Source organism: Equus caballus, chromosome 10 (genome assembly GCF_041296265.1).
Source record: "Equus caballus isolate H_3958 breed thoroughbred chromosome 10, TB-T2T, whole genome shotgun sequence".
NCBI lineage: Eukaryota > Metazoa > Chordata > Mammalia > Perissodactyla > Equidae > Equus > Equus caballus.
The window spans coordinates 41,728,670-41,741,165 of NC_091693.1; the positions used below are offsets into that span (position 1 = coordinate 41,728,670).

The following is a 12,496-nucleotide window of genomic DNA, read 5'->3' on the forward strand; positions in this document are numbered from 1 at the left end:
GTGAAGACTATATTTTTCATGGGAAAGGAGGAGATTTTGATATGTTAAAATTGGAGAAGAGAGTTGCATACCCTTTGAAAATAGGAGTATGTGGTGGACATCTGATACATATTTGTTGAACAAATGGAATTTTTTGGGATAATATGTAACTTTTATAATAAATGCTAATTAGGCTAAAAATACAAGATTTGTATAGTCAGTTAGTAACAATTGGTTATTTAAATATCAACCCTTATGAGTGAGTTTACTGGGATACCTTTTCACTGAAATTGTGTTTAAAAAATCTGTTTTGCAGGTGGTTGTACCCAGAAGCCCTTTCCAGGCCAAGGGACTTCTTTTGTCGTGCATAGAGGATAAAAATCCTTGTATATTTTTTGAACCTAAGATACTTTACCGGGCAGCAGGTAAAGGTTTTCTTTATTTTATATTTGTGAATATCTTTATACGTTTTGTTTTGCACAGCTCGAAAAATTATGAACTTGTTTTTATAAGCTTAATTTATATTTCCCTTGTAGAAAAAAAATTCTTATTTCTTCTATATTTAGTTTGTCTTCAACTGTGTATTTCATGCTAACTTTAGGGAAAATCCATGTAGCCATTTTATATTTTGATTGTGGAAACAAAGAAGCAAAGGGAAGTGGTAACAAGGGCATAGGGACTATGTTTAGCTACATAGTGTATGTTTATTAAATGCGGGTTGAATGAAAAAGTGAATGAGCTCTTTGTACTAAATAATATCAAATGCCCTTTTAGCTAAAGTGTCCTTATTGGCCTTCATCTAAATTAGGATACTTTTGATAGTGAAGGGGGGGCCACTATTAATGCTGTGACATCAGGTCTGTACTGGGATGACTGTCTAGGGCAAACTGAGATGTTTAGTTCCCCTCCTTTTAGCTCAAAATGATGATTTTTTTAACCACTTGTCTGTGACTACTTATTTATCAGCTATACTGGAAATTTTTAATATCAAACTGTGTTGTTTAAAGTATATTTTATTTTGAATTCAAGAAACATTGCTTTGGCAAATCATTCTTTTCCTTGAATAGTTAAGCTTAAAAACACATTTTGTTTTATTCTGATGTGATTTACGTACAATAAGATGGTTAGATATTAAGTGTTCAGTTTGACAGATTTTTTTGACAGTCCTATACATCCATGTAACCACTCAGCAAAAGGGGACATAGAACATTTTCATCACTCCAGAAGCTCCTTTCACCTCTTTCCTGCCAATGCATTCTTTCTACCCTAAATTAACCACTTGGCTTGCTGTCACCATAGATTAGTTGCACGTAGTTTTGGCCTTCATCTAAATGAATCACACAGTATATATTCTTTTGCATTTGCCTTCTTTTACTCAACCTGATGTGTTTGAAATTCATTTGTGTTGTTGCTCATATCAGGAGCTTATTCCGTTTTCATTGCTGAGCAGCATTTCCATTGTATGAATATATCACAGTTTGTCCATTCCCATGTTGATGAACAAATGTCCATCATTGTTTTCAGTTTTTTCCTATTTTGTACAAGGCTGCTTGGGACATTCCTGTACAAGTGTTTTTTGAACATACTGTTTCATTTCTTTTGGGTAATAAACATCCAGGGATGGAATTGCTGTGTCACAGGGCAGATGTACATTTCACTTTATAGGAATCTACTAAAGAGTCTTTCAAAGTGGCTGTGCCATGTTACATCTCCATTGCAAACTTCTCAGAATTCCAATTGCTCTTAAGTTAAAAATTTTAAATTGAACCTCTAAATATTTTAGGCACTCTGTTGTAATCTATAGCCCGTTATGGAATAAAGATATTATAAGAACTTAAAATCTTGAGGAGAACAGGAAAACATCGATGGGATATACTGAGGAGCTGTTTGATTTCTAATTACTTTGGATACCCTGTGGGTATTATATTTGTAAGGCCAACCAGCTGTTAAACCTAAACAATTAATGCAGATTTTTTTTCAATATTTAATAAATGGAGACTGAATAAGAAACATTTGGAAAAGTAATATTCACTTTGCTGCAAATTTTGAAATCAGGGTTGGTAAGGAACTGTTTCCTGTTGTAGGATTCCAGCTGAGAGAATGAGCTTGAGAAACTGTTGTAGGCTCGGCCCTGGGAGAGATCGTGGAAGACCCGGATGAGGACGGGGCTCAAAAGGGTTTCAGAAGTCTCCCCATGACTGATTATGTGCCATTTTGAGGAGTCTGACTCTCAATCTGTTCTTCACTCCTAATGCTTCAGTAAAGACCAGAAAAGCACTAGTTCTTTCATAGCTAGAGAGCATGTTTGCAGACGAAGGTAGGCTGGGAGAACCACCTGAATCTACACGTGAGTGTTCTCCGGGTGGTCATCAGAGTTCATCCCTGGGCACCAGCCTGCTGTCCTGGGAGCTTATTAGAAATGCAGTTGTCAGGCCTCAAGTCATGGCCTACTGACTTAGGACCTGTGGGAGCGGGGCCGGCTGTCTGTCTTAGAAGCTCTTCAGGTGATTCGAACTCATACTAAATTTTGGGAACCAGTGCTTAGTGTCGATTATGAAGCAGTAACTGATGTTGCCTATCTCCGTTTATCTTATATAATTCTTGGTTCTTGTATAGAATTCAAGATGCTTTAAATCCATGGTTTTCTTAGACTTGGCCTCTGGTTCAAATCAGTATCTTGCAGCTGACCATATTTTGATTTCTACTCTTTTTGGGGAGATATGGGTGGGGGCTCTGAAGGTTCTGACACTGATTCTTCACTTGCTGCCTGCTTGCAGCCCACTGTTCTCCAGCTCTGTTAATCTCTCAGATCTACTTCCCACTGCTGGAGTAAACTCCACACTGCCAGTGGATTGGAATGATAAAAGGAATGGAGCATTTCGATTCATTAGTCTGAGGTGCCTTGTGGAAGACAGTTCTGTATTGATAGAATCCAGTAGATAAAAGAAGGTGCTTTCAATTCATTTCAAAGACCAGAGTAGCCTGATAATTTCTAAGAGATGATAAAAGAAGCCTTGTAGTATCCATAAGTACTAATTTAATTGACTTTTTTCCTACATTCGTTCTTCTTGAATTTCCAGCATACATTTAGGAATAGTTAAAACGGTGGGCTAAAGATACAAAGCTTTGTATTTAAAGTTTTTTCAAACAGTTCATATTGGCAAGGTTCAGAGAATAATAAATATATGTATATTATATTATAAATACTAGGCTGATAATTCTTTGTAAAAATGGGAGTTTATTGGGAGTTGTGTTCATTACATAATAGCTCATTTAGGTTAATTATCCAATAATCTTAACTAAATTGGACATGTTCAAGTTTAAGGATATAAAAGGAGTAACTTTTGAGTAGTCTAAGGCAATGTTAATAAAATCTGTATATTTAAGCCCTTATATTTTATTTATGGAATGATATCTTAAATTCTTAGATATATTAATGCATTAGACAATTTCAAAAAGTTAGATATATTTGGCTAACAATAAAACCCACAATAAGACCTCAAGTAAGATGGAAATTCATCCTTCTCTCGCATAAATATCCAGGTTGGCATCCAGGGCTGTGTGGTGGCTCCTCAGTCATCAGGGCGCCAGGACCCTCTGTCTGGTTTCTCTGCTGTCTTCCACCTGTGACTTTCAGCTCCTGGATCCAGACGGCTGCTCTGCTCCCAACATCACATATACATTTCAGCCACCAGGAAGGGGGAAAGAGGACAGGGAAAAGAATTCTCTTTCTCTTTAAAGAATGACTTGGTAGCTGTGCATATTAAATCTGCCCCTATCCCATTGGTCAGAACTGAATCACAGGGCCGCAGCTTTCCACAAGGGAGGCTGAAAAATGTAGTCTTTAGCTTAGTGCCCAACCAAAAATTTTATTGTTACACAGTGAAGAAGGGAAGATATTGGCAACTACTAATCTCTGCCACAGTTGCTTACATGGTTTCCAAAAGAAGTTACACATTTTAAGGAGGGAATAAAACTGTTAGGAATAATATTGTTTGACTCACAGTCTACTTCAGGGACTCCATCTCAGAGGTATACTGATAAAAGTCTGAAAGAAATGTTACTGTTCATTGCAGTGCCATTTATGAGAACAAGGACTGGAAACAACCCATTTGTCCATCAGCAGGGGATGTGGGGTTGGTTGGATAAACTAAACTACATCCATCTGATGGATCACACTGCAGCTCTTTAAAGGAATGAGACAGATCTCTGTATGCTGTATCAGTTAGGGTTTGATCAGAGAATCGAAACACTAGAAGATATGATAAAGAGTATATTATAGACATTTTCCCTATAATATATGCAATTGTAGAAGCTGAACAGTTTATAAAATGTTGCTTCTGTACTTGGTGCTTATCCTGAAGTCCACTGGGCAGACTGTGAGGAAGGGAAGATAGATGTGAAATTAGGGTAGAGCAAGGACAAACCAGAACCTGCTAGGATGGATTGAAACCCAAAGGACAGTCTAGGACTTATGTCTGTCTCTCACCACCTCCAAACCTTAGTGGGAGGAAAAGATTGGTTGTTAGGAGACTGGCCTAGGAGGCTGTCTGAACAGCATGTCTAAGAAATGATGAGGCTTGATTAGCAACTGGGATGGATTAGAAATTTCTTAGATTGTATGAAATACTTGGTGTCTAAATGAATTTAAGGAGGGGAAAGAATAAATGTAGAATAAGATTTTCTTGTCTTGTAGTAATGGAGGAGTGGTAGATACCCTGAAATAAATGGAGTGTGAGTGTGTGTGTGTGTGTATGTGTGTTTTCATGTATACTGAGCTGTCATGAAAGTTAAGACTCCACAGAGACCTGAGATAAGAGAAGCTTAGAACCCTGAAATGTAAGTGATGCCTAAGTCTCCTGAAGGTATTTGCCAGGACCTGGAGACATTGAGCTTCTGCTTTGATGACTCCATGGAACGCTGGCGACAGGAGATGAAGTCCAGGGCTTACGTTAGGTAGGGAATCTACCAGGAGCCCTTGCTTAAAGCTGGGACTCCATGGACCACATCGAGAGCAGGAAGTGCAGAATGGCAGGAAGGAAGATTTCCTGTCTTGACTCTGTGCTGGTGAAGAGAAAAGAAAAAATCTGAGAATTTTTGTCACAAGATTGTCCTGGCACAAGATTACAGTTTAAATGGCTGCTAGTATTGTGGTCTGAAAACTCTTAAGCAGATAGTTTAAAGTGGTTCCAGGTTGGTGGCACCCCAAGAGAGCTGTCAGAAGGCGACAGAATCCTCTGTGGAGTCACTTCAAGCCGGGCCTCAGAATACTCCCACAGATAAAGTCCCAAAGGAAAGACCACGTCCCTTTGAGCAGCAATGAGAAAAGGCAGATACAGACCCGTGAAGACTTTGAATGTTAGAGCTATCATATAGACAATACAAAAAAATTTATATTTTAAAAAAGGAGACACTTGGTGATGTCAGCAACATGGTGGAGTGAGCAGGTTTCCTTGTCTCTCCCTCTTTGAGCTACAACTAATTGGACATTCGTTGATCAATGGAAGATACTCATACCTCAGGACACCTGAGAGACCTGCACTGCTATACATCGGAAGGTGGGTGGACTGCCCCTGGAGAGGAGGTGGAGATAGGTGAGAGCTCTCTGGCACCCAGAAAGCCCAGTACCTGCGAGCGACTCTCTCCCGGCTGACATGCTCATAGCACCGCCACGGCCTCGAGGGTGGGCATGCGCATTGGCGGCGTGACTGTGGAAACAGGTGACCACAGCCCTAAGCTCCCCGAGATTGCTCCTTGGTCCAGTGGGAAAATCCACGGCCCCACAGTGGCTGCGGGGAAAGTCTCTGATTAGCCCTAGTGGAGAGGCCCCACCCACCAAGCACAAAGGCTAGGAGACCTTGGGCAGTTGTGGCTCAGCAGGGAGAGCTACCCACCAGCTGCATTAAACACCCACAGCTCTGCTGCACCCCTGAAGGGGCAAGTGAGACCCAGCAGGACCGTGTGAGTAGGCAGTGACAATCTGGAGCCCCAGTGTGACTGCTCCTTGATCCAGTGGGAAAATCCATGGTCCCACACCAGCTGCAGGGAGAGCCTCTACTTGGCCTTAGTGGAGAGGCCCCGCCCACCAAGCACAAAGGCTGGGTGACCTAAGAGCAGAAGTGGCGCAGCTGGATGAGCTAACCACTGGCTGCATTAGATGCCCATAGCCCTGCTGGGGCCCAACGTGGGCAAGTGAGATCCTGTGGGATCAGATAGTGGCAGAGCTGTGAGTCTAAAATGAATCAGCTCCTGGCTGCTGTGAAAGCCCATAACACTGTTGCAGACCCTAAGGAGGGAGCGTGTCTAGGCAGGTTTGTGAGAGTAGGCACCAGCAACCTGAAGCCCCCTTGCGATTGTTCCCACAGCTGATGGGAGACCTCACAGGGCCACTGTGATCTTGAGGAGGGGCGCAGACTAGGTCAGAAATAGCTGACAGGGATCCTGGTTGGCACAGATTACACAGCTGCTCTCCCCTTCCCTCAGTGGAAGCAAGTGGAAGCAGTAACCCAACTCTATCCTGATGCAGAGGCACAAATCTACACCACCAAGAAGTATGAAAAAATATATTACATCTCCAGAACAGAAGGAAAATGACAAGTACCCAGAAAACAATCCCAAAGACACAGAAATCTATAACCTAAGTGAGAAAGAATTCAGAATAGCTATCATTAAAAAACTCAGTGAGTTAAAAGAGAATACAGATAGACAACTCAATGAGTTCAGGAGCTCTGTTACAAAAGAGCCTGATACTATAAAGGAGAACCAATCAGAAATGTTGGAGATGAAAAACACAATTGGGGAGATTAAGAAAAATCTGGACTCCCTGAACAGTAGGACTAATAATATGGAGGACAGAATTAGCAAGTTGGAGGATAGGAATATAGAAATGCTTCAGATAGTGGAGGAGAGACAACTAAGACTAAAAGGAAATGAAGAAACTCACAACACAAGAAGAAAAAAAGATCTGACAATAACAACCTAGAAGGGGAAGAGGATAGGGATTGAACTGGCTTAGTCTAAGGAAATAGCAGGCTATCAGAAAATGGACTATCTCATCTATGAGATGTTTTATATAAACCACTAAACAAATAACTAGAACAGAGACACAAATTACAAAGGAGAAGAAAACCAACATAGAAAACTACCTACCTGAATTGGTAGTCCAAAATTTATGGGAAGAGAAACAAAGGAAATGCAGGAGAACCAGAAAACAAGAGATAAAATGGTAGCATCAGGCCCCCACATTTCAATAATCACTCTAAATGTAAATGGATTGAACTCTCTGAAAAAAGACCTAGAGTGGCAGGATGGATTAAAGAACAAGACCCAACAATATGCTGCCTCCAGGAAACACGCCTCAGCCTCAAAGACAAACACAGACTCAGAGTGAAGGAGATGGAAGACTGTACACCAAGCTAATAGTGAACATAAGAAAGCAGGTGTCGCCATACTTATATCAGACAAAGTAGACTTCAAGGCAAAACAGGCAGAGGGAGACAAAGAGGGGCAGTTTATAATGATAAAAGGGACACTCCACCAAAAAGACATAACACTTATAAATATATACGCACCCAACGCAGGAGCACCAAAGTACGTAAAGCAACTACTAACAAAAATAAAAGGAGATATCAACAACAATATGATAATGTAGGGGACATCAACACCCCACTAACACCAATGGATAGATCATCCAGATAGTAAGTCAATAAGGAAATTGTAGAATTAAATGAAAAACTAGACCAGATGGATTTAATATATATAGAACACTCCATCCCAAAACAGCAGGTTACACATTCTTCTCAAGTGTGCATGGAACTTTCTCAAGTAGAGACCATATGTTGGGAAACAAAGCAAGCCTTAACAAATTCAAGAGGATTGAAATAATATCAAGCATCTTTTCCGACCATAATGCTATGACACTAGAAATCAATTGCAAGAATAAAGCTGGGAAAGGGACAAAGATGTGGAGCTTAAACAACATGCTACTGAATGACCAATGGGTCATTGTAGAAATTAAAGGAGAAGTCAGATATTATCTGGAGACTAATGAAGATGAAAACACACCATACTAACTCGTTTGGGATGCAGCAAAAGCAGTCCTAAGAGGGAAATTCTTTGGAATACAGGCTCACCTCAATAAACAAGAAAAATCTCAGATAAGCAATCTCAAACTACACCTAAAAGAATTAGAAAAAGAACAAACAAAGCCCAAAGTCAGTAGAAGGAAGACATAATAAAAATTAAAGGAGAAATAAATGAAACAAAAAAGACAGTAGAAAGGATCAATGAAACAAAGAACTCGTTCTTTGAGAAAATAAACAAAATTGACAAACCCTTAGCCAGGCTCACTAAGAAAAAAAGAGAGAAGACTCAAATAAATAAAATCAGAAAAGAAAGAGGAGAAATTACAATGGATACCACAGAAATACAAAAGGTTACGAGAGAATACTATGAAAAACTATATGCCAAAAAATTGGACAACCTAGAAGAAATGGATAAATTCTTAGACTCTGACAACTTCCCAAAACTGAATCAGGAAGAAATAGAGAATCTGAATAGACCAATCACAAGTAAAGAGATTCAAACAGTAATCAAAAACCTCCCCAAAAATAAAAGTCCAGGACCAGATGGCTTCTCTGGAGAATTCTACCAAACATTCAAAGAAGATTTAATACCTATCCTTCTCAAGCTATTCCAGAAAATTGAGGAAGATGGAGCACATCCTAAGACATTCTATGAAGCCAACATCACCCTGATCCCCAAACCAGACAAGGACAACACAAAGAAGGAAAATTACAGGCCTATATCACTGATGAACATAGGTGCAAAAATCCTCAATAAAATATTGGCAAACTGAATACAGCAATACATTGAAAAGATCATACACCCTGATCAAGTGGGATTTATACCAGGGACACAGGGATGGTTCAACATCTGCAAGTCAATCAACGTGATACACCACATTAACAAAATAAGAAATAAAAACCACATGATCATCGCAATAGACACAGAGAAAGCATTTGAGGTGATCCAAGATCCGCTTATGATAAAAAACTCTCAATAAAATGGTTATAGAAGGAAAGTACCTTAACACAATAAAGGCCATGAATGACAAACCCACAGCCAACATCACACTCAATGGGGAAAAACTGAAAGCCATCCCTCTGAGAACAGGAACAAGACAAGGACACCCACTCTCGTCACTCTTATTCAACATAGTGCTGGAGGTTTTTGCCAGAGCAGTTAGGCAGGAAAAAGGAATAAAAGGAATCCAAATAGGCAATGAAGAAGTGAAACACTCTCTGTTTGCAGACGACATGATCTTATATATAGAAAACTCTAAAAAATCCATCGGAAAGCTACTAGAAGTAATCAACAACTACAGCAGAGTTGCAGGGTACAAAATCAACTTACATACATCAGTAGGTTTTCTATATTCTAATAAGGAACTAACAGAAAGAGAACTCAAGAACACAATCCCATTCACAATCGCAACAAAAAGAATAAAATATCTTGGATTAAATTTAACCAATGAAGTGAAAGACCTATACAATGACAACTATGGCTTTCCTGAAAGGAATTGATGATGACATAAAGAGAGGAAAGACATTCCATGCACGTGGATTGGAAGAATAGACATAGTTAAAATGTCCATACTACCTAAAGCAATCTAAAGATTCAACACAATCCCACTCAGCATCCCAATGACCTCTTCATGGAAATAGAACAAAGAATACTAAAATTCATATGGGGCAACAAAAGACCCTGAATTGCTAAAGCAATCTTGAGAAAAAAGAACAAAGCTGGAAGCATCACAATCCCTGACTTCAAAATATACTACAAAGCCATAGTGATCAAAACAGCATGGTACTGTACAAAAACAGGCACACAGATCAGTGGAACAGAATTGAAAGCCCAGAGATAAAACCACACATCTATGGACAGCTAATCGTTGACAAAGGAGCTGAGAATATATAATGGAGAAAAGAAAGTCTCTTCAACAAATGGTGCTGGGAAAACTGGACAGCCACATGTAAAAGAGTGAAAATTGACCATCCTTTTACACCATTCACAAAAATAAACTTGAAATATATCAAAGACTTAAAGGTAAGACCTGAAACCATAAGATTTCTAGAAGAACATATGGGCAGTACAGTCTTTGACATCAGTCTTAAAAGGATCTTTTCAGACACCATGTCTTCTCAGACAAGGGAAACAATAGAAAGAATAAACAAATGGGACTTCATCAGACTAAAGAGCTCCTACAAGGCAAGGGAAAACAGGATTGAAACAAAAACACAACCCACCAATTGGGAAAAAATATTTGCAAATCATGTATCCAACAAAGGGTTAATCGCCATAATATATAAAGAACTCACACAGCTCAACAAGAAAATATCAAACAACCCAATCAAAAAATGGGCAGGGGATATGAACAGACATTTCTCCAAAGAAGATATATGAATGGCCAATAGGCACATGAAAAGATGCTCATCATCCCTGATCATCAGGGAAATGAAAATCAAAACTACTCTCAGATATCACCTTACACCTGTTAGAATGGCAAAAATAACCAAAACAAAAAGTAAAAAATGTTGGAGAGGTTGTGGAGAAAAAGCAACCCTCTGGTGGGAGGGTTCTTCACGTGGAGGTGCAAACTGGTGCAGCCACTATGGAAAATGGTATGGAGATTTCTCAAAAAGTTAAAAATAGAAATACCGTATGACCTAGCCATCCCACTACTGGGTATCTATCCAAAGAACTTGAAATCAGCAATTCAAAGAGACTCATGCATCCCTATGTTCATTGAAGCATTATTCACAATAGCCGAGACATGGAAGCAAACTAAGTGCCCAGTGACTGATGATTGGATAAAGAAGATATGGTATATATATACAGTGGAATAATACTCAGCCATTAAAAAGGATAAAATCATCCCATTCACAACAACGTGGATGGACCTTGAGGGTATTATGTAAGTGAAACAAGCCAGATAGAGAAGGACAATCTCTGTATAACTCCACTCATAGGTGGAAGTTAGACACGTGGATGAAGAGAACAGATTAGTGGCTACCAGGGGAAAGGTGGGGTGGGGGGTGGGCACAAGGGGTGAAGGGGTGCACCTACAACATGACTGACAAAAAATAAGGTACAACTGAAATTTCACAAAGTTATAAACTATCATAACCTCAATAAAAAGTAATATAGGAAAAAAAGGAGATACTTGAGAATACAAGCAGAAGACAATAAAATTTGAAGAATAGAATGGAACGTCTAGAAAATAAAAATATAATAAAGAAAAAAAAGTCTTTGATGGTTTAACCAGAAATTATGAACAGATAAAGGGAGGGTTAGTAAAGTGGAAAATAAGGTCCAAAAAATTACCAGAATGTAGTCTAGAGAAATGAAGGGAAGGAAAGTGTGAACGAAATGTTGAGTGTGAAGGGAGAATGACAAGGTTAAATGTATCTGAGGAACAGAGATGAGTGCGTTTCCTAGTAATGCTCCTTAATAGAATTTGGCTGATAGAAAAGCATTCCCTGGCATATTTTTTGCCAGTCTGCACAATTGGAGCTAGATTGATGCAGCAGGAAACATTTCAGGAAGCGTCAACTATTACCTGCTTTTCCCTCCAGCAGCATCATTAAGGTAAGATGTTATTTTCCCGAGTCTGGAATAATACTCTATACATAATTCCTGAAATAAAGGACTTAAAGGATACTAGGTAAAGAGTTCCTTAGGCAGCTGAAGTATTAGGCATCTAAAAAAGTTAACTTGCTAACTCAAAGAAGAATTTTTCCCTAATGCATAATTTTTGTATGTTTTCTATCAGTAGATCCTGTTCCACAGTGATTCAGCTATAGAGACCCTGTTAGCCAAGGCTTCAGCTTATAGCTGTAGTGTGCGGATGTCTCTCAGCAGTTAATCTTTCAGCATCTGTTGGTCCCGTGTTTTCTTTGTGGGACATTTTCTTCCCATGGGCACTGCTCTGATCCCCCTCCCTGTGTTCTGCAAGGGCTGCTGGTCATCACATCTGACCTTTGTGATCTCAGGCGATGCACGTGTGGCTCAAACCTGGCTACTCTGACTTCTTTTCTGGGACTTTATATGTGGAGACAGAGCTGCGTTTTTTATGGGTGGTTTGCCTGGGTTGATGTGAGACTGGGATCAAGTCGCCTGCCACTTAGTGGGTGATGGTCTGTGGCAGAAGACCGTGATGCAAAGCGGATATGTTCCCTGTGGGTGGGAAGGAGAGAGAGAAATCACAAGTGAAAGTCCTCACCATTTCACTTCTTTACATTGGCTCCTAAGGCTCCCTGAATTACTTTTGTTCCTTTATTCTTAATTTGATTAATGAGTTTCCCCCACATCCTTCCATTTAATCTCATTTTAAGTTTAACCATCTTTGGGTTTCAGTTCCCTGTATAATTTACTAATAAAATAGGTACTCTTGACTAATATAATATGTCATCTTGGTTAAAAAAAAACGATGCTTCTCTTTTAAGGTGAAAATATT

General features: G+C 39.4%; 1 protein-coding gene across 8 annotated transcripts in view; it reads left to right on the plus strand.

The window, feature by feature from the left end:
* The window catches only part of BCKDHB (branched chain keto acid dehydrogenase E1 subunit beta), a 229,634-nt gene that overhangs the window by 51,630 nt on the left and 165,508 nt on the right, over positions 1-12,496 (plus strand). For all 8 annotated transcript variants that reach the window (XR_011422062.1, XM_005596803.4, XM_005596802.4 and 5 more), the window contains exon 6: positions 296-404. Coding sequence is in view for 7 of the 8 variants with exons in the window: in XM_005596803.4 (XP_005596860.2) it covers positions 296-404 (109 nt within the window). In the remaining variant the exon portion in view is untranslated. The remainder of the gene's footprint in view (positions 1-295; positions 405-12,496) is intronic.